The 23,290-nt window shown below is 37.3% G+C and overlaps 2 protein-coding genes, 1 long non-coding RNA gene and 1 other non-coding gene across 5 annotated transcripts in view; 1 reads left to right on the forward strand and 3 right to left on the reverse strand.

Annotated features, from left to right (window-relative positions):
* The window catches only part of LOC141395846 (uncharacterized protein ZK1073.1), a 153,175-nt gene extending 142,650 nt beyond the window's left edge, over positions 1 to 10,525 (reverse strand). Inside the window, exon 1 of one of the 2 annotated variants that reach the window (XM_073971626.1) lies at positions 10,176 to 10,525. The gene's annotated coding sequence lies outside the window, so the exon portion shown is untranslated. The remainder of the gene's footprint in view (positions 1 to 10,175) is intronic. The other variant, XM_073971625.1, reaches the window with a different exon arrangement.
* Positions 10,526 to 17,631: 7,106 nt separating this feature from the next.
* On the forward strand, positions 17,632 to 19,682 carry LOC141395882 (uncharacterized). The gene is made up of 2 exons (XM_073971627.1): positions 17,632 to 19,371; positions 19,434 to 19,682. Exons 1-2 carry the CDS (start codon positions 18,760 to 18,762, stop codon positions 19,620 to 19,622), a joined length of 801 nt encoding a protein of 266 aa, XP_073827728.1. The 5' UTR covers positions 17,632 to 18,759; the 3' UTR covers positions 19,623 to 19,682.
* LOC141395898 (uncharacterized) lies at positions 19,521 to 23,218 on the reverse strand. The gene is made up of 3 exons (XR_012411019.1): positions 22,555 to 23,218; positions 22,244 to 22,497; positions 19,521 to 19,651 (listed from the first exon to the last, which is right to left on the reverse strand). It is a non-coding gene; the product is annotated as an uncharacterized lncRNA (long non-coding RNA).
* TRNAR-UCG (transfer RNA arginine (anticodon UCG)) lies at positions 19,694 to 19,766 on the reverse strand. The gene has a single exon. It is a non-coding gene; the product is annotated as a tRNA-Arg (tRNA).
* Positions 23,219 to 23,290: the final 72 nt, after the last annotated feature.

The raw sequence follows: 23,290 nt of genomic DNA on the forward strand, positions 1-23,290 counted from the left end.
TCTCGATTTTAGGTATTTTCGGAGTTTAGCTACATTTTTAAATTAAACTAGCTGCAACTTGTTGGGTGACGTAGGGGATGGAAGATACCAAGGAACGGTCCTGACCGGTTTTAACATTGCAAAGCCCAGGATTTATCTTGGTCCCTCTTTCATCTCAAGTGGACACTGACCTCCCAGTGTTGACACCTGTGGAACTGCCTTTAACACCCGTTAAAGGTAGTGAGCTAACATGTGCCGCGCGTTCACCCATAAGAACGTTAAAAACTTGGGTTTGAGCGTCGGGTTAGTAACCCTCCCCTAGAAAAAACAGCCTACTATGAAAAAACGAAAAAAAAAGAAAAACAAACCCCTCTAAAGTTGACGAACCCCGCAAACGTGATCTGCGAACCTGCACCTGGAATGTTCGCACTCATTATAGAGAAGGTGCAGTCAGACAGGCAGACGTACTTGAAAAGTACAAGGCCGATATTACTGCCATACAGGATATACGATGGATTGGGAAAGGCGTCACAACAACACCTAAAGGTGACGCACTGTATTATATCTGCCATGACGTAAAGCATGAGTTTGGTTGCGGATTCATAGTTAGTCGGAGGCTAAAACATCTGATATCCAGCTTGACCCCAGTGAATGAAAGACTCGCTGCAATTCGATTAAAAGCTAAATTCTTCAACATCAGCTTTATTTGCGCTCATGCTCCCACTGAAGACAAGGACGAACAGACCAAAGATATATTTTGCGAGCGCTTAGAAGAAACTTATGACCGTTGCCCTGCCCATGACATTTATATTATACTAGGCGATATTAATGCCAAAATTGGAAAGGAGAATATCTTTGGCCCAATAGTCGGGAAATTCAGTCTCCACAGTGAAACATCTGACAATGGTATGAGGCTGATAGACTTTGTAGCTGCAAGAAACATGGTAGTTAGCAGTACCAGATTTAAGCATCTCGACATTCATAAGGACACCTGGCTGTGGCCAGATCAAAGAACAAGAAATCAAATTGATGTACTATCGTTCCGAGGTGCAAATATAGACTCGGACCACTACCTTGTTGCAGCAAAGGTACGTACCAGAATAAACGTGGCAAACAAAGTGTGAACAGACACAACACGGAAGTTGGATATCGGTAAGCAGCAATCACAACAGATAGTCACAGCATATTCCACTCAACTGCCCCAACTGCTTAATCAAAGCACTCCTCATCCCGATAACATATCAGGACAATGGCAAAACATTGTCCACTCCATGCAAACAGCCGCAAAATCAGTACTTTGATACGAGAGACCTCCACCAAGGAATTCATGGTATGACCAGGAGTGTCGCGCTGCTACCGAAGAGAAAAATGCGGAATATATTGCTACTTTACAATCAGTAGCAACGCGTAGCGCACGAGAGAGGTATCGGGAGAAAAGGAGAGAAGAGAAACGTCTTTTCCGCAAGAAAAAGAGAGAAATGAAAAAGCGGGAGTGTGAAAAAATCGATATGTACAGGAGCCAGAATGACGTCCGAAAAATCTACCAAAGAGTGAAACATCAAACAGATGGCTTTGGTACAGGCACATCCTCCTGTAGAGACCAGCAAGGTAATCTGGTAACTGATACAGATAGTGTGCTCAGGATATGGAAGGAACATTTCTGAAATCTGCTGGTATTCAATAGTAGCGAAGACGATGATACCACAGATCCAATCCCAGAACATGGTATAGAATGTATACCGCCCGGCCAAGATGAGGTAAAGACAGCAATAAACCGGCTGAAGAATAATAAAGCAGCAGGAGCCGATGGCTTACCAGCCGAGCTATTTAAAACCGGAGGCGACGCGCTGATAAGGTGTATGCATCAGCTAGTTAGCACCATCTGGTAAAAAGAACTCGTACCCGACGATTGGAACCTGAGCATCCTGTGTCCCGTCCACAAGAAAGGAGATAAGACCGTTTGCTCCAACTATAGGGGCATAAGTCTTCTCCCTATCACGTACAAGATAGTGTCAGGGATATTGAGCGAACGACTAAAGCCCATGGTCAACGAAATAATTGGACCATACCAATGCGGCTTTAGACCTGGCAAGACTACCATTGACCAGAAATTTACCCTGCGGCAAATCCTGGAGAAGACCCAAGAAATGCAGATCGACACATATCACCTTTTTGTCGATTATAAAGCAGCTTTCGACAGTCCCCTCCGATCAAAGGTATTCCATGCAATGTCTGAATTTGGTATCCCCGCAAAGCTCATCCGGCTTTGAAAGATTACTTTAACTGACACTAGGTCATCAGTTAAAATTGGAAAGAACCTCTCCAAACAGTTCAGTACGAAAAGAGGTTTCAGACAAGGAGACAGCCTTTCGTGTGACCTATTCAACATTTTGCTGGAAAAGGTAAATTTACACCAATAGCCACATGTTCCTTGCTTATGCTGATGACATAGACATCATAGGTCGAATTAGAATCTGCGAAAGTGGGTCTGGCGGTAAACGGCGAAAAGACCAAATTGATGGTGTCGACGCGCAAAGCGTCCATAGAGCTCGGACCAACTGTGGAAGTTGGTACCTATAATTTTGAGGTAGTTAAAGACTTCGTCTACCGTATGAATACATGCCACATGGCGGTGCACGCAGAATCGGGAGGCCTAAGCTTCAATGGAGCATACAAGTGGATGAAGAAATGAAAAGGTGCGGTATTCCAAAAAGCGAAGCGAAAAACAGAGTGAATTGGAGATCTTTTCTTAGTTCGGTCTATGGAACAAATGTTCTGTAATGGGCCAGCTATATAAGTAAGCTGCAATTTGTTATTTGACGTTCTTAGTGGTCACAAAACTTCTCTACCAAAAATCGTCTATATAGGCACGGTGCTTTTGAATCAAATTTGAATGGAAGGTGCTTACACCTGGGAAGTTTTTGCGGATTCTGAAACTACAATGATCATAGATGAGAAAAATCAAAAAACAAAAAAAAACCCGGAGCGCTTTTTAAATAAATCGCGATTCAAGTTGTCATTTTTAGGGATTGTTTAGGTTTTTGCGATTTTGCTTGGAAACCGCAAGTCCTATCAAAATGGGAATAAAGAAAATTTTGTAGCTATCAAAATTCTCTACAAGATTTACCTTAACGATATTTTCGTAGGTTTTACAACTTTTGAGATATAGAAGTTTAAATTGGGACAATTCAAATTCAATTCAATTTTGTATCGTCTCCTTATAAAACAATGTCATGACTGCAATTTCCCAACTTAAACTTATATATCTAAAAAAAATGGTACAACCTAAGAAAAATTACATAAGCCAGTCTTGTAGAGAATTTTCACAGCTATAAGATTTTCTCAGGTCCCATGCCTATAAGACTTGCCGTATTCAAGCAAAATCGCGAAACCCTAACAAACAAACTTAAAAATGTAAACTGAGCTTCTTTATCTCAAAAATGGTACAGCCTGAGAACAAATCATAAACGTCGATCCTGTAGAGAATTTTAACAGCTACAACATTTTCTTTAGCTCCATTTCGATTGGACTTGCGGTTTCCAAGCAAAATCGTGAAAACATAAAAAACAACTAAAAATGTGAATTTTGACCGCGATTTATTTAAAAATCCCTACAGGGATTTTTTCTTGTTTTTGGATTTTTCTCATCTATGAACATTGCTGTTTCAGAATTCACAAAAACTTCCCCTGTGTGTGCGGTTTTCATAAAAAATTATTTAAGGAGCCCCTTTCATGACATTGTTTTATAAGGGGCGATACAGTCAGTGCATTGTCCCAATTTGAACTTCAATATCTCAAAAATGGTAAAACCTACGAAAATACCGTAAAGGTCAATCTTGTAGAAAATTTTCATAGCTACAACATTTTCTTCAGTCCCATTTTGATAGAACTTGCGGTTTCTAAGCAAAATCGTGAAAACCTAAACAACCCTAAAAATGTCAACTTGAATCGCGATTTATTTAAAAAGCGCTCCGGCGATATTTTTTGTTTTTTGATTTTTCTCATCTATGAACATTGTAGTTTCAGAATCCGTAAAAACTTCCCAGGTGTAAGCACCTTCCATTTAAATTTGATTCAAGAGCACCGTGTAGGTCCATGTTTTGGCATAGGCCCTATATAACGGTACCTCCCGATTTTGAAGATTTTAGCTAAATTTTTTAACCGAACTGGCTGTAAATTTACCTTTAAGGTTCTTAGGGGGGTCACAATACTTCACTTCCATATAGTTCCATGTTTTGGTATAGCCCCGTTTTTAACTGAGCTAAAATTTAGGTATTTGGGTTTCCAGTGCTTAAAAAAATCTCCACATAAAATGCTGGTCATTAATTATTTAATATAAGTTCAGAACTTTTCAGGGTGGAGGGTATTAAAATTTCGGCCCGGTCGATCTTAATGCATTTTTACCTGTTGTCGGAATATTTCGCTGATGAAAAATTTCACACCGTTTTCTCTTCTGGGATGTTCGTGGGAAATAGTTATTTAAGTACTACGGGAGTGATAAAAAACATGTATATGTATTTAAAAATATATGTATATATATATATAAAAGTAATCGAAGAAGAGTTGACGTCATTATATTATGTGCACTAGTCTTGGTTTCATAATTTTTCCACTGACCACATTAACCACGGAGTTGGACATTAAAATAAATCACAAAAGTATAACCAACATTACTTTAGGAAAAAACACAGAAACAGAAATGAAACTAGCCGCAGATTATAAATAAAGAAACAGTCAAACCTGCATAAACATAATATAAACAAAACAGTGAGTCATTACTGTTAACATGTGAGATTACCAACGTTGGAATGTTAGAGATGTAGCAGCAATTGGCAAGGAGTTTTAAATGTGATCATATTTAAGAGTAATTTAACAATTGTGGTTTCACTTAGGTGTGTTCCTCTGTATTTGCTGCAATGGCCATGATAAAGAAAGGAACTACTACTACTACTTACTTGCATGCAAAGGCTGTAGCTAGGGTTAAAGTCATGTCCATGTTAAAGATTAAGATAATGTAGAAGAAAATGTGCAGGCTAAGGCTAGAGTTTTGAAAGTGGGCATATAAGTTGTGTTCCGGAATGGAAAAGTTTTTACAATTTTCATTTCATTTTCATTTAATTTATTTATTTAGTAATAAAGAAGCCTTGGTGGCCAATAATATATTACAAAGGTAAAAATACGCCTGATATTTATATAATAATAAATGCACATTAATTAAATACAGAATAAAAAGGATCTCAAAATACAATACATACAGCCATATAAAGAAAACAATGTGAGAACTAAAGGAAATATTTGAAGTCATGCCAGTGATAGCTATTGCCAACACTCAAATCATGGAGACAAAAGATCAGTTAAGAAAAGACATCAATTTAAGACGAAATACGTTGTTAGAGTGGGAAAAAATTTTCAAGTCATGCGGTAAACCATTCCACATGCGAGCTATTCTAACAACAAAAGATCTAGGATACACGGATCTAGCAACACGATTTATGAAAACTTGAGGATTTCTGGTGGATCTAGAAAAAATAAACATAGAACGCAAGGCAATAGGCGCACCAGTCTTGACAACATTGTAGAACAAACTCAAATTACGATATTGTAGAAAATTTTTGAATGAACAACCCAGAAAGTTTTGTACATGACTAGATATGTGGTTTCTCCTAGGTACGTTGTAAACAAACCGTACTATAGTATTTACTACACGCCTCAACTTCAGAATATTATTCCAACAGGTGCCCGAAACAACCTCTAAGCCATACAAAACTTGGGACATTATATAAACGGATAGAATCAATAAGATGTAGGAGTAAGGAAGAAGTGTTATGTCCATATCGGAAAGCATACTGAGAATGAAATATCATTGGACTAGTGAACTCTAGCAATTGCTTTTTGATTACGTGTTCAACTACCTTAGACAAGGCGGGTAAAATTGAGATAGGACGAAGGTCATCAGGTCCATGATAGGTACCACTCGGGCAGCTTTCCAGATTTTAGGGAAAGTAGATGACATTAAAATAGAGTTCAGCAAATCTAGTACAAATCAAGCAATGAGGGGAAAAATTTGCTTAATGAAGTGAATAGGGATTCCATCAATACCGATGGATCTGGATTTGACCTTAAAAAGAGGCTCTAATTATTCAATGCTCCTAAATGATTTTCCTACTTGCTTGTTATTGCTTCGGAACCAACAAAGTTGTAATCAGATACTTGCTGTCATTTGATTGACCATTTTATTAGCTTTCTAATGATATACATATACGGTTAATCCGTTACTTAAAATCGGTTTTAAGATCAGAATATCCGGTTCAAAAATTTAGATAACCGGATCTATCCTCCAATAAAATTTGTTATTAACGTGTCCGTCTTTACAAGAGCTAATTATGGTAAGTATTTCAGAAGCACCACAGACCAACAACGTATATACATAAAAACAAAACATAGTTTTCTGAACAAAAACCGGGTAAATGTCAAAAAGGACCTTGAAAACGGGGAAATATCGATTGGTCATCAATGAGAACCGTACCTAAAATCTTCTGAACAACATTTTTGTAGAATATTTGGATGCTGTAAAATCACGTCTTGTGGTACTTTTACTACGGTTCAAAAAATAAAGGACGAAAAGGACGTGAAAGGAATTGAGTTAGAGGGATGAAATATTCTACAAAAAGATTCACCACCCGATTTGACTGAAGACATGTAATGTCAAAATGAAGCTACAATAACGCTTTAGAGAGATATAAAGCTATTTCCTCACATATTAAGGGGCCACAATTAAACCATTATTTACGCAATATCTCCGAAACTAGACCTATGGTGAAAATTTCCTTTTGGGTTCTTAGTACACTCACCAAGGGCTTTCATATGCAAAAGGAATTTTTCATCCACTGACTTTGAGTCCCATTTTGTAGCACAGTGTCATTTATCGATATTTTCCGAAAAAATGTGCAGCTTCTCGAGGCCATAATTACCTGAAGGAGCGTTTCAATGCTTTTGCGATGTACTAGAGAGTTCTTTATTATTGTCTTGGCTACAATTGTTGTCTTTGTGTTGGATAGAAAATCTCAGTGGTTTGGTTGTTATATGCCAAAATATCCAAAAATCCTTGAAAAAAAAACTTCAAGTCAAAATCCGGGGGCTCGATTTTAATCGTAGACATATGGTCTAGTTGACTTTTTTGCTCAGTACAATCCCAAGAATCAGAAACTCCAGGCGCCCGATAGCACTTTTTTCCTTCCATACAAATCGCCCCGACCTAATGTATATACCCTCAGCCAATGTGAAGTGAAACTTTCACCTACGGACAGATCGAATGTATTTAAAGTCTCTTCAGAATTTCGGGGCCCTTTTTGGGCATTTGAACTTGCCGACAAAAATGTGGATTAGGAATTAACTGCACTAAGACACAAATGTTGAACTTTTGTGGGGGAGGTACCTTTTAGGGAGGACCGATATGGGCCATTTTAGAAGTTAAACTAAATTTTGACAAAATATTAGGAGATTCAAAGTTTGGACCCATTCAAGTGATATCGTCCTAGCATTTTAGTGACATTTTTAAATGTTGGTTAGAAGAACCGGAAGTTGTGGACTGGTATTGCCCCATGAAACTAAGTTTGGATATAATATGACGAAGACCAAATGTTGGACCAAATCGGTTGAACAGTTCGAGAGTTATCGTGCTCTCCGACCGCCACAGGGGATTTTTGCACCCTTCGGACTGTTTGCTCAAGAAGTATGGAATTGCCCCTGAAACAAATTTTACCATCGTAATTGGGGCAGCGACTGCAAGTTGCTTCAACAAAAATCAAAGTGATTCGATTGCAGGTCTTAAAGTGAACTTATCCGAAATTTTGTGTGGGAGGTACCGGATGGAGTGGGCAAATATAGTCCATATTTGAATCTGATCTATATCTGGCAGATATATTAGGATGTGTAAAGTATGTACCAATTCGGCCACTCCCTTCAAGAGTTGCCGTAGGAACAATTTTTCCGAACATTTTTGAACTTTTGTGGCGGAGGTACCTGAAGGCGTGGACCGATATGGCTTATCTTCAAACTTAAACTATGTTTGAACAACATATTACGAAAGCCAAATTTTGGAGCGAATCGGTTGATCCGTTCGGGAGTTATCGTGCGCTCCAACCACCTCACACTGTGTCATAGGGGTTTTTTTGCAACTTTCAGGCTATTTCTCAGGAAGTGTGGAATTGCCCCTGATGAAACCTGTACCGTCGTATGGGAGGCAGTGAATACAAGTTGCTGAAACAAAAATCAAAGCGATTCGAGAGCAGATCCTAAACTGAACTTATCCCAAATTTTGTGTGGGAGGTACCCGAAGGAGTGGACCGATTGAGAAACTCATCTAAGTCTGGTAGACATTTCACGATTTGCAAAGTATGGACCAAATCGGTTACTCCCTTCAAGAGTTATCGTACGTACAAAATTTCCGAAAATTTTCGAACTTTTGTGGGGGAGGTACCGGAAGGAGTGGACCGATATAACCCATCTTAGGAATGGTGAAAGGAAAACACAATTTACAGAATTTCAATATTATATACAAAATGAGGAACCAATATAGTTAAACCAAAATTGTAAGCGCATTATAACTACGGACTATTCTATTATTAAGAGGCAAATGGACAGTTCATAGTCGGACGGATAACGGCAGTACTTATAAAACGGACTCAAATCACAAATTGTAACAAATACTATAGAACTGATACACCAGAATGAGTTACATTTAGTAATTCTTCACAACCAGCAGCATCCTTGGTAATCTTAGTTCCATCAGACATTGTAAGTTCCACAATGAGTTTATCAGAATTAGTGACCTTAAACCTTGAAATAATCTTGTAACTAAGAAGCTTTCTGCAGTCAGCATGCCATTTACTAAGAGCCGGCGAACAGTGATCGTTGAGATAAATCCTTTTGTTAAAAGAAACTTCAGCTGGCAAACCAGTATTTACAAGATCAGATACAATTGGTGTTCTTGTTCTAAGACCACTAAAATATTTCTTCATGATGTTATCGCGTATAAAGACATCGTTGAATTTTATTAATGATGTAGCACGCATAATTAATATCGTGACGAATAATTGGTATGTCATAAAACTCTCCAAGCTTGACAAATGGCTCTATAAAATTATCCAATCCTTCGGGCATACCACTGATAAAAATGTCAGCTCCTAAAAAACACAGCACATTTTTATGGGAGTCGTTCACCACTTTTACTATTTTTTCAACTTTTAACATTCAATAAAGTACAGGAACAGACCAACTAAGTTAATTTGAAGGTTCGAAATATGCTAACCGTTTTTAAAGTTTTTTTTTTTTAAATAGGAGGAAGTAACGTCAGAAAATAACTTTCTTAAAGAAGCCATTTGAAATTTAATAGGTTTTAAGATTTCTTTCCCTCTTCAAGGTGTTTTCTCAAATCCAAAACTGTTGCACCCCATTTGTTGCTTCCTTCCACCACATATTTTGCAGCAGAATAAAAAATATTCTTTTTCTTTTCAAACGTGTTATTGTACCCAATTGTCTGTCTGCATACCCGCTAAGAATTCACAGTACAGTACAATACGTACATATGTATTTTTGAATAATAGACGACACAAGAAATTATTTGTTGTCAACAACAAAACGGCTGGGTGGCTGGCCTGTGCATAGAAAAGGCAACGAAGCAACAAGAATTTTAAAATTTAATTAATTTACACTTTGGTTATTTGTTTTTGTTTCTATTCCGTATATTGCTGCTGCTGTTGTTGCTTTTTTTCTCTGATTTTAATCGAACAGAATCTTCTTTGCACATTAAAAAGAATGCACAATAACAATAAAAATAAATAAGAAAAAACAAACAATACTCTAGATTCGAATGACAAAGTAAATGAAGGCAATATTTGATTGTAAAAAAAAAAACAAAACAATACAACACAATACAATTATATGCCACAGTGGAACCTTCATTCGATAACGGAGATAACGGCTGTAAACAGAAAGGTTGCCACATAAGAAGGGCTACCAATTCCCAACGGTTATATAGCCAACAAAACAAATTCTTATTAGAATTAAGCCACAAGCGGAAGTCACCATGTTCCACCATGTTCCCATTGTAAAGTTTTCACTGTCTTGCTAAATATATACAATTTTATATCATAAATTTTTATAAAGAAGATTTCTTCAGTAACAAAGCTCACTAACCTTTTTATATTATTTTTTTATTCAATATTTTTTTGTTTTATATCTTTTTTTAATTTCTTATTTTTTTTTTACTTTTTCACCACAATAAAAATAAATCTCAATTTATTATTTCATTTAAAAATAAAAAAATCCTTTTTTTCGTCTTTGGTTCCGTTCTAATTACTTTCGTTTTTAAAAGTAAGCTACTTTGGTGCGGGCCAAGTACTCTTTATTCAAATTCGATTTTATTTTTTCCAACGATCACCGCGCGCTTTGTTGCTGTTGCTCTACGAGAGACTAATCCAATTCGTATGTATTTTTTAGCTTGACGACGTTCTGTGTGTGATGTGTCTTCTGTGTGACGGTGTAATAACGGCCTTCAATGAAATGACCAACATTTGTTTACACTGAACATATGTTGAGGGAAAAATCCAACAAGTTCAACAAGTTGTCATTTGGTATGCATTACTAAAAGACCACTATATTAATGCAACTAGTGGATTTTAGAGAATAGAAGTGAGTCCAATACGTATACGGAACTTGATTTTACTGGCCCAACCCATAGAAAACATATAACAAGTCAAAATGTATCAGAGATATGTATATCATCAGTAGGCCGGGGCGATTTGAAAACCTTAATGGGCCCTTCGCGTTTCTTATTCCTGGAATTGAACTGAGCAAAAAGTCTACTAGACCATAGGTCTATCGTGAAAATCGAGCCTCCCGATTTTGACTTTAAGTTTTTTATCGAAAATCTCAATGCTTTGGCTGTTATATTATTATATCGGGAGGCTCGATTTTCACGATAGACCTATGGTCTAGTAGACTTTTTTGCTCAGTTCAATCCCAGGAATAACGGGCCCATTAAGGTTTTTTTCCTTCCATACAAATCGCCCCGGCCTATATAAATAAATCGCGATTCAAGTTGACATTTTTAGGGATTGTTTAAGTTTTTTCGATTTTGCTTGGAAACGGCAAGTCCTATCAAAATGGGAATAAAGAAAATGTTGTAGCTATCAAAATTCTCTACAAGATTGACCTTAATGATATTTTCGTAGATTTTACAAGTTTTGAGATATAGAAGTTGAAATTGGGACAATTCAAATTCAATTCAATTCTGTATCGTCTCCTTATAAAACAATGTCATGACTGCAATTTCCCAACTTAAACTTATATATCTAAAAAAAGGTACAACCTAGGAAAAATTACATAAGCCAGTCTTGTAGAGAATTTTCACAGCTATAAGATTTTTTTCAGGTCCCATGCCGATAAGACTTGTCGTATTCAAGCAAAATCGAGAAACCCTAACAAAAAACCTAAAAATGTAAACTGAGCTTCTTTATCTCAAGAATGGTACAGCCTGAGAACAAATCATAAACGTCAATCCTGTAGAGAATTTTCACAGCTACAAAATTTTCTTTAGCTCCATTTCGATTGGACTTGCGGTTTCCAAGCAAAATCGTGAAAACCTAAAAAACACCTAAAAATGTGAATTTTGACCGCGATTTATTTAAAAATCCCTACAGTGCATTGTCCCAATTTGAACTTCAATATCTCAAAAATGGTAAAACCTACGAAAATACCGTAAAGGTTAATCTTGTAGAGAATTTTCATAGCTACAACATTTTCTTCAGTCTCATTTTGATAGGACTTGCGGGTTCTAAGCAAAATCGTGAAAACCTAACCAACCCCTAAAAATGTCATCTTGAATCGCGATTTATTTAAAAAGCGCTCCGGCGATTTTTTTTGTTTTTTGATTTTTCTCATCTATGAACATTGTAGTTTCAGAATCCGCAAAAACTTCTCAGGTGTAAGCACCTTCCATTTAAATTTGATTCAAGAGCACCGTGAGGATCATTGAACAGACCTTAAAATGTACTTTAACAAAAATGTTGAACTTTTGTCAGGGAGGTGGTCTAAGGAGTGGACCGATATGGTCCACTTTTGAACTTAAATTATGTTTGACAAAATATTACGAGATCCAAAGTTTGGACCAAATTGGTTGCTTTGTTTAAGAGAAGTCGCGCGTACCATTTTAGTGCATATTTTCGAACTTTTGTGTGGGAGGTACTGGAAGGAGTAGCCCGATAAGCACCATCTTCAAATTGCATCTAATATTCGAAAAAATATTACGATATGCCAAGTGTGGACCAACGCAGTATTCGGTACGAGAGTTGTCGTGCGCATCAGCCACTACCAACCAACATGTGGTGGCCGCAGTGGTTTGTTTGCGGATTTCGGGTTATTTTATCAGGAAGTATGAGCGTATCCCAGAAAAAAAATTATACCGTCGTAATGGGGGCAGCGAATACAAGTTGTAACAAAAAACAAAGGGATTCGAGAGCAGCTCTCAAACTGCACTTTTGCTAAATTTTATGTGTGAGGTACCCGAAGTAGTTGATATATATAATCCAATTTGGAACCTCATCTATGTCTGATAGAAATGTTACGATGTGCAAAAAAAGGAACCAAATCGGTTACTCCCTTGGAAGGTTATCGTGCGCACCATTTTAGCGAATATTTTCGAACTTTTGTTGGGGATGTACCCGAATGAGAGGACCGACATGGTCCATCTTCGAACTAAAATTAACCTTGGGCAAAATATTACGAAGTGCAAAATTTTGGACCGAATCGACAGATCCCCTCGAGAGTTATCATGCGCTCTAGTCTTTAAGCTAATGAGGGTATATACCCTTTCATACGCCCAAAATGTTCCCCATCATTCCAGACAATTTTGAGTCGATTTATGTCTGTCCGGTTGGAGAGTTATCGTGCGCTCTAGCCACAACACAAGGTGGCCTTAGGGGCTTTTAAAGCTTTCGGGCAATTTTCTCGGGAAGTATGGACTTGCCCCTGAAAAAAACCTGCACCGACGTAATGGGCGCAGCGAATAAAAGTTGTTAAAACTAAAATCAAAAGGATTCGAAAGCAGCTCTTAAACTGTACTATTACGAAATTTTGTGTGGGAGGTACCCGAAGTAGTGGATCGATATAATCCATATTCGAACCTGATCTATGGCTGGTAGAAATATTACGATGTGCAATGTATGGACCAAATTGGTTACTCCCTTCGGGAGTTATCGTGCGTACCATTTTAGCAAAAAACTTTAACTTTGGTAGGGGAGTACCCGATATGGTCCATCTTTGAACTTGATCTAAGTTTGAACAAAATATTACGAACGCAAAATTTTGGACCGAATCGACTGATCAGTTCGAGGGTTTTCTTGCACTCCAACAACTACACACGGTGTCAGAGGAGGTTTTTTTTGCAACTTCCAGGCTATTTTGTCAAGAAGTATGGCTTTGCCCCTGATGAAACTTGTACCGTCGTATGGGGGGCAGTGAATACAAGTTGCTACAACAAAAATCCAAGCGATTCGAGAGCTGGTAATAAACTGAACTTTTCCGAAATTTTGTGTGGGAGGTAGCCGAAGGAGTAGACCGATTGAGACCATTGGAACTTCATCTACTTCTAATAGAAATTTCCCGATGTGCTAAATATGGACCAAATCGGTTACTCCCTTCAAAAGTTATTGTGCGCACAAATCTTCCGAACATTTTCGAACTTTTGTGGGGGAGGTACCGGAAGGAGTGGACCGATATGCCCAAACTTCGAACTTAATTAAGTTTAGGCAAAATATTACGATACCCACAAAATTTGGTTCGAATCAGTTGATAAGTTCGATAAGGCACATTTTGCCCGTATGAAAGTGTATATACACTCGTTAGCATAAATGCTGATTGTATCTTCTGATGTTTTAAGCGCTTAAATCTCCAATATCATATTCAATCATAAGCCAGTAAGGAAAGGATTAAAGTCGGACGGGGCCGCCTATATAATACCCTACACCACTGTTAATATGTAAAATATATATGGAAGCTAAATCCCAATCTCATGGTAGAACAAATACAAGGTAAAGTTAATACTACAACAAATACAACTCGAACAACAACCACAAAGGAATTTGTTTTTGTTTGTAACGTTACTGCCAGTTGTATTTGTAAACAAAACAAGGAAATGTCTATAAATTATTGGAATTTAATAAACTAAAAATTTTTTACATTTGATTGAATATTTTGAAAAACGTGAATGAAAACTCGTTAGATTTTCAGTTTGAATGTTTCCATATCATTCCACTAAAAGCACAATATCACGCAGGAAGTAGAATTCTTGCAAAAATGTTTGGGGTCGCTCGTAATTCATTGAAAAAAGAGAAGCTGTTTCAATCTTTTGTTTTTGAAAACAAAAAGCACATGTTTATTAGGGCTTTATTATTTTCATGTTTAATAAAATACCACACATATTAACAAATATTGTACCGCCTCTATAAGTGGTGTTTTAGTGTGCGAAATGTCGTTCGGACCTGGAGGAGGTTACATGTCAATGATATGAAGGAGTCTTTATGGGAAATTGTTTTAATTTCAGATGAATAATTTTTTTCTTCAAAAAAATATATATCCCTAATATACATCGAACATAGAAATAAATATATAAAATGTCGTATGGAATTTGACACTAACACTACAGCCCAGTTCAGTCAGCTGGGTATTGCTGCTACCTTTTCTTATTCTACCATGTCCCAATCTGAACAGATTTCGAAATAATTTTTCACATTTATTTTAGACCAAATTCCGTCATCAAAATTGGACACATATAGCGTGTTTCGTGCACCAAATGCCTTAAATCCAAATCTGAACCGATTTTTACCAAAATAAATAGCGTTCGTCCTTTGGCAAAAAAAACTATGTTCACCAATTTTCATTTGAATCGGACAATAAATGCGACCTGTACTTTGTTTACAAAAATACATGGACAGACGGGCATGCGTAAATCGACTCAGAAAGTGATTTATGTACATATATCTCTAAAAGGAACTATGGGTCTATCTCGTTTCCTTTTGCATGTTACAAACTAATGCACAAAGACATAATACCCCTTACCACAAGGTGGTGTAGGGTAAAATTGGGCATGTTTGCGCCATTCCAAATATTTATTTTATTCTCTATTTAGTACAAAATTTAAAAATGTTAAGGCATGGGATTTTTTAAAATTCATTCAGAAGAAATAACGGTTTTTTTCTCTACTTGAACATGAATAATGAAACCAGTGATATTTTCAAAAATTGTTTAACAAGGTCAACTTTAACCGTCAAAAGTAAGTATTTATATTTTCAGATAATTAACAAAAAATCAATTTTACTTAAATAAAATAATGGCGTGTGTAAGGAAATACTTTTACGGAGAAATGTTTGTTTTATTAAAAATTGTATGTATATTATCATCCGATGTCCCCCCCGACTTTACATATGATATAATTTACGCTTCTGCAGTGATATCCAGCGCCAAGGTACCTATGTAGAAAGGAGGAGGAGAAAGGAGCTCCGCTGGTTATTTATTTTTTTAAGTGTAAAGTTTATTTTGACGCGTCAAATTTTGGATTATTTTGGTATTCTTCATTTATTTCCTCTTGAAATGTTGAAAGGGCCCAATATTTTCTGGATTTTAATTCACCACGAAATACTTTAAAAAAGTTACATTTATATGTTATAAGTATAATATATCTATGTCGGCGTAATAAAGCAATCAAAAAAATGTTGAGAATTGGAAACTTTATTTTGAAACTCACTGTATATGGGACCTATATCCAAATCTGTAGATTTAGTCGTTAGACCGAAAATATGATGTGTGCCAAATTTTATGCCAATCGAACTACATATGAGCTTATTAGGAGTTTTAATCAACTTTTGACATACATTTCTACTATGTGCGAATGTTCTCTGATCAAGTGCAATGTCCAACAATTTTGCATCACTCCTTAATTTTGTGCAGTCGATATTGACTTTTCTTCGCGACTACAATAATATTGAGTGGGATAGCCTACATAATTATTTGGTTGGCGAAATAACGGTATTAGATCCCAATTATGTTTGGACGAAGTTCGTTTCAGACAATTTGGAGTCGATTTAGCCATGTCCGTCCGTCTGTCTGGCTGGTGCGCACGATAACTCTCGAACAGATTAACCGATTCGAACCAAATTTTGCGCTTCGTATTATTTTGCCCAAACTTAATTTCAGTTCGAAGATGGGCCAGATCGGTCTACTCCTTCAGGTACCTCCCACACAAAGCTTCTAATTTTTTTTTAAATGGTGTAAACGATAACTGTAGAAGGGAGCAATCGATTTGGTCTAAACTTTGCACATCGTATATTTACCTCCAAATATGGTTTGGGTTCGAATATGGTCTATATCGGCCAAATCTTTCGGGTACCTCCAACACAAAATTCGGAAGAAGTGAAGTTTAAGAACTCCTATCGGATCGTTTTGACATTTTTTCAGAAGGTTGTCCTTGCAGCTCCCTTTACGATGGTAAATTTTCTTTTTGGGCGCAAGTCCATACTTCCTGGAAAATCTGTAAAATAACTCTCGCAGGGAGTTTCTGATTTGTCCAAACTTTGCACATTGCATTATTTCACCCAGGTTGGAATATGGACTACATCAGAAGTCATATCGGGAACAATCTAATTTAATTTTATTAAATTAGAGAAACTTTTTTATTTATATTAAGTTGTTGGCTACTCTCAAGAGACACCGCCAGGATACATACAAGCTTATATTCGAGAAGACATTAATTGTCACAAGTTTCTTTTTCGGATAAAGCTTATATGCTTTTTAGGTTATTATTCGAAAGCGCACATGTTGGGCCAAAGCACAGTGACATTTTGCAATATTATACATACAAATTCAGGTTACATTAATTGATATGTATATCAGGAACTAATTTGAAGATTTGAAGAGCACGGATTCAACGGTGATCCTCCCACAAACACATGGATGGAAATTCAGGTTAGCTTAATTGATATATCAGGAAACTCATTTGAAGAATGGAAGAGCACGGACTCCACTGAGGTCCTCTCACAAACACACGGCTTCGAGAAAACACCAACTGTCACAAGTTCTTTTCTGGATAAAGCTTAATGATTTTTAGGTTACTACTCGATAACGCACATGTCAAGCTTTGGCTTAACACAGCGCCATTTTGTTAACTTAATTTTAAAGCCCGTAGGCGTAGTCTCTATATGGAAATTTATGTCTTCGAGGTGAGCCGTCCGAAGACGAACCGCAGAGAACATTTTTATTTTTTCTTTTTAAAATAGTCAGGCTTAATCCCATAGTCGTTGTTTTAATACTTTATTAAAACATCTTTAATTTATTAGTCGGAAAAATAGTTTCGGATCTCGCCACAGATCCTCATCAGTTCCCTTGTTTTACAACAAGAAACTTTTTATACCCAAGTGTCAATTGCACGCCAACCCTCCTCAAACGTTTTAATATGATTGTCAGATTCGATTATAATCTGCGTAGGTCTTAACATATTTCTGTTCATGCTACCAATTTTTAGGAGTGTATTTTAAAATATTTGTATAACAGCGAGTTGTTTCATTTCTCTATAAATCTGTGCTGTTAGACTTGCCTGGCTTTGAACGAAAACGACTATCTTTTTCCAGATCTACAAGGATACACAGTTAATTTTTCCGGTTTTTTCTACTTTGTTATACGAAAGATACTTTATTGTTCGCTCTGCACGTTTATGGAATCAACTTCCTACTGAGCTTCGCCAATTTCTTTTTCGCGTAAAAGCAAAATTTTCAAATAAATAAAAATCAGCTAGTGTTCAGAGCCAAAACTCATAACTTTCAAAGACTACGGTAATACGCTTTTGTCATGGAAGCCATATAATGACTGAAAAAACATTCAGCATTGTAAAAAACAAATTGCATTTGAAAGAGTAAAAGTTAGATGATAGCGAAGCCGTCCCACATCCGATATGTCTGAGGAGCCTTCTTACCAAAAGGCGAAACATGTCATCTCACATAGTGGTGGGTGTGTGGGTTCGAGTCGTCGGCTTTCCTTTTTCAGATGCATTACTGATCATAAAGCTCGATTTCCAACGAGAAATTACTTAAAAAATTTCGTGAAAATTTTTCGATTTGTGATTCGATTTGTGCTGTTTCTCATTTGTCAGCCTCAGTCAAGGCACTGACAAAGATATTTCAAATGAAACAAATCCTGCCATTCGATGCCTTATGTTATTTTGATCTCTTCGCCCATTTGGTTTGGAAACCCATGGGTATTTTTTTATATTTTTTTTTTTTTTTTGTCTTTCTTAATTATGTCTTGAAATGCAAAATAGACTTTGCAATTATAGTAATCGTCACAATTAGATCGATTAATCACATACATAAGTATGTACATGCATACATATCTACTGGCCCATTCAATATCTACTTGCTTAGACTTAAGCGTGCTAGTGAACAGAAAAAGCCCCTTATCAGTGTAACAACTATTTGCCAAACAATAACCTTATTAATGACAATCAACAGTAGTCGCACACACCTCAAAGCTATCAGGTGTTTTTTCATTTCGTTTTCTTTACCAATTGCACTTTAAGCTTACTATAAAATCCCAAACAAGTCACTTACTTTTAACGCTAGTCCGTCACTTCAACTTGCATAGTGAAACTGTCAACAAAGATCTTAGAAAAAATCCAATAGATTTGTCAAAAGAACGCCATAACTACGACACCAAGCAAATACAAAAAAAAAACATGACAACTCAACCATGGTGTGGAAAAGATTTTAAGCCCAGAGTCTTTAAGAAACATCCACCCACAATTTGCTATGACAAACCGGCAGCGGCGCAAGTCAACAAATCGCAATACGATGATATGCGTTATCATGCCATTATGGGTGATGTGGTGGAAACGTTAATTGTGCCCAAACGTACGGCACGCACATGGACAATGCAAAAAGGTGATTTGTGTCGCATTACAGTGTGTGAAGGTTCTCAGGTGGGAGATGTGAATATGTGGAATTTGGATAATACCAAAGAACGTTTCTATTCGGGTAAAACACGACAATTGCATAGTACTCACCTGAAAGTTTATGATCGTTTGTGGAGTTGTATGCCATATCTTCGGCCCATGGCCACGTTTGTTTTTGATACCTTGGCAAAGTATGGCATAGATGAAGATGGTGGTTCGCTGCATGATGTTGTGGGTACCCGATGTGATGATTACACGTATAAATTGATTACGGGCAAGGATCGTGTGGGTAGTTGTCACAGCAGTTTGGTTAAGGCTGTGGTGGAGGAACGTGGCATGTCGGAGGAAGATGTCCACGATGTCTGGAATATATTTATGTGTACTGGATTTACAAGGGTGTGTATGATCACTATTACGGTAAGACTTACCTTTTAAACATTTGTTTTTGATTTTTAAAGGACACACAACAATATTTCTGCAAACCAAGTCCAGCCCAAAAGGGTGATTTCATTGAATTCATTGCGGTTATGAATTTATTGGTGGCCCTAAGTGCCTGTCCTCAAGGTGATGTATCCGTAACGGTGGGAAAAGAGGTGCCCGATGAAATTTGCCATCCCCTAAAGGTGGAAGTTTTTCGTAGAAAATAATTTTCCAAATGATTTGTTGTTGAATTTTTCTAAAAAAATAAAAAAATATTTTTTAAAAAATTTAATTTCTTCGACCGTGACAGGACTCGAACCTGCAATCTTCGGATTCGAAGTCCGACGCCTTATCCATTAGGCCACACGGTCTTGTTGTAAGTGTTTAGTGTTCTGTGCATTTAACTGTCTCTAGTTATCCTTGTGCAAGGACATTACACATCAAATACATAACATTTAAGGGTGGTTCTTTACATTTCCTTGTTTGAGTGAGTGTGTGCGAGTGTTTTGTTAGCTGTATGGTGGCGAAGTGTAAAGGGAGGAACAAAATTAAAAATATAACAAGGACACGAATAAAAGCAACAAAATGATTATAGATTAGATTGTTAAAAAGTAAAGGAATCAGAAAAAGAATCAACCCATAAAAAGAAGAAAAAAACAATACCAGCAAAACTCGGCATAAATGTCCCATGAAAAAATTCGACAAAAGGAACATCATTTTCATTGGTTGCATCAGAAGATTCGGGATCTTCCAGGCCTTATTGCACATAAGCACCCATTTCCCTATTTTGAGGGCCTTTGGACTATCCCAAGATACCTTAATCTGAAAGAATTAAACCTGTATAGTCTAGTCCATTTTGGAAATTGACGTAGGTTTGGAAGAAATGTTTCTATATTCGAAATTCGAACCAAGTCGATAACCCCGACGTGCGCCCCAGCTAGTTTTAATAGTGGACCACTAGCAGTAAAAATTTAAAAATAACCCGAAAAAACCCCATAAACTACTTTTGAGCAAAATTAGAGAAATTTGTTGTGAAGATTATTTTCTGGTGGAGGGTATAAAAAGTTCGGCCCGGAACTTAAAGTTTTTTACTTGTTCATATCTCAACGAGATAAAGCGATATAGATATGTGTCCGTCCGTGTGTCCATTATAAATTGTAATCAATCTCCCGGGTACAATTATGGACCGATCGTCCCATCAGAATAGATCGGTATTCTTATTGGTGATGATCGTGAAATATTTAGGGGGTGAAATGGACCAAAAACAAAATTTTTATCCGAATTTGTATCTGCTCTGTAGGTCGCAAACATGATCTGATGAGCCCAAAAATTTAAATAAGGTGTGAGCTTATGACAGAATGGAAGCTTGCAATTTTACATGATGATCAGGTAGTTTCTAGCGGGTGAAATGTACCGAATGTACATATATCTTATATCTTTATTCCTGGTAGAAACATTCCGCCTATGTGAGTTATTTTTGAAAGACGATCTCTCAACCTTTCCATAGAGTTTGCAGTTATAGTTTAATACTGACAAATTTTTACACGAGGCAAGAATTTTGATCAAGGAAGATGCCAACAATTTTGGATAATCGATGTAGACTATCTTTGAACTTGACTGAAACGGATGTGGTCGTACATATGTGGGGAGTAAAACAATTATTTCAATGAGGCTATTTCTCCCGTATCAAAATGTATATAACCTCTTTAGTCATAATACTGCATGTCAGAAAATGTATGTAACCTTGCAAGAGATTCGAACCCACAAGCATTTGTAAATAAGGCAGGCATGCTATCTATTGCACCACGGTGGAGCTTAACACGACATATCTTTGTTTGTCCTCTTAAACTCCAGGATCAAATAAATTATACTCATGCGGATGCAAAGATTTTGCCGATGCAGCAGAACACCTAGCGGAAGTGTCAGGAGATATCTTCACAATCTTAAGATAACATCGTCGATGACATATGCGATAGGTTAAATGTCTGCATAGCTGACCTAGGGCAATTCTTCGATTTGAGGGATATGAAAATACTCGCCGCTAAATCCACTGTCACACTGCTCACCCGTTGGACAGCTGAAATGAGACTCCCACTGAACATATTGGCCGTTTATGTACTGATTCCGACCACTAACTGCCCCAAAATATTGGGTGTAACGGTCGTCCGCGCAAGCCATAGCTGTTTTCAGAAAAAACCAGTAGTAGGAGCAAAGTTCTCAGGTCGCTGGCTGGCAGCACTTGTACTGATAAAGAAACCTTATTGACCTATTACAAAGCAATAGGCCGTTCTGTGGTAAGCTATGCGGCGCCAGCGTGGTATGCAAATATTAGCGCTATGCTGTGAAAGAATATTCAAACCTGCCAGAATGCAACTTTGAGGGTTGCAACGGGGGCCTCCCCGTGACACCATTGTACCATCTTTACAAGGAGACAAAGGTTTAACCGGTGCATCAACACAACAGGAAGTGGTCGATACAGTTCCTGCTTGGGTGTTATCGCAATGAGCACCTCTGCCACGATCTTGTGGTCAGGCTTCCCCACCCAGGCACGCAGGAGAGATCTTCATAATCTAGAGAGAGAGATCCAAAGATGTAAACAAGAAACTATAGATCAACGAGCCTATCAGCCGGGCTTGTATAGCATTCACACTGATGCAGTAGCGCAGGTAGTACAGGGACACAGTGTGAATACCGTAATTGAACCCCATCCATCGCAGCAGAAGAAGGTTTTAGCCCAGTTGTGATCCGGACGAATTGATGCCACGATACCCAAACACATGTCCCTGCATTTGGATTGAGATCAAATGACACGCTGCATTTGTTTAGCTGCCCAGCTAAACCCACTCACCTGTCTCCTGATTCTTTATGGACGCAATCTGTCTGAGTTGCAGAATTTTTTAGTCTGCAACTCAGACGAACAGACCCTGGTAACTGAAATACTACACGAACGAACATATTTGCGTCTCTATGTTTGTTCTGTTAACCTCTAGGAATTGCAAATAAATCATAGGGATGCAAAGATCTTGCAGATGTAGCAGCAAACAGGATATCGTCATAACCTTGGAGGAAAATTGTTTTCATTTCTGGAAATATTTTCATAATCTAAAGAAGGAGAGAAATATCAGAAGTAGCCAACAACAGGACTGTCTGTCCTCTCACCTGTCTTCCGATTGCATTTAGATCGGAACGAAAACACCGTACTGATTTCATGATGGAACGATTTAAGTTTTTTTTAGAAAATTGTTAGCGTTTTCATTAATAAACTCAATAAACTCAGCTATTTGGTTGACAATACGGAACAAGCGGAGTTTAGGGCCCGGTCCAGGATCTTGATGATATAACCAGAATTAGACCTAGGGGCCGTTATTGTAAAGGATGCAGTTGAATTTCCTTTCAAAATTAGAAGTGTGAACAGGGTCCAACACCCTTTAAAAATGGAATGTTTTTCCAACACCCGCTAGTTGCAATCAAAACCTCCAGAACTTTAAAATGATACCCATATTGCCTTGGTCGGCTGTAAAAATATGAGAAAAATCATTGATATTTACAGAACTTTAAAGGCCCATATCTCGGGAAGTATGGACCTGTTATGGACTAGTTATACTTAGGAGCCCAAGGGCTATCTGTGGTATGTATATCATCAAGATCCGGGACCAGGTCTAAACTCGACTTATGCCGACAATATCGACGTTATCTTGGCATCGAACCATCTCCCATTTAAACGAAGTTACCTTGTCAATTTTTCAAAGCTTTAATTAAAAAATGGCAAGTTTTAGCAGATACAGCATTTCCAACTGCAACAATAATCACTCAGTCAGTGTAATTCCCGCCTTTTTACAATGGATTGTCCAACTATCATTGAGAGAGAGATAAGGAGAGATTATAAAGTTAGCAT

The sequence above is a fragment of the Musca autumnalis genome, unplaced genomic scaffold (assembly GCF_047663935.1).
Source record: "Musca autumnalis isolate F117 unplaced genomic scaffold, ASM4766393v1 scaffold_1, whole genome shotgun sequence".
Taxonomy (NCBI): Eukaryota; Metazoa; Arthropoda; class Insecta; order Diptera; family Muscidae; genus Musca; species Musca autumnalis.

Bases quoted from the DNA above. Each gene is read 5' to 3' on its own strand.
- LOC141395882 (XM_073971627.1), top strand. From the start codon at position 18,760: ATGACAACTCAACCATGGTGTGGAAAAGATTTTAAGCCCAGAGTCTTT. The intron at 19,372-19,433 runs GTGTGTATGATC...TGATTTTTAAAG, and splicing joins TGTGTACTGGATTTACAAGG to GACACACAACAATATTTCTG.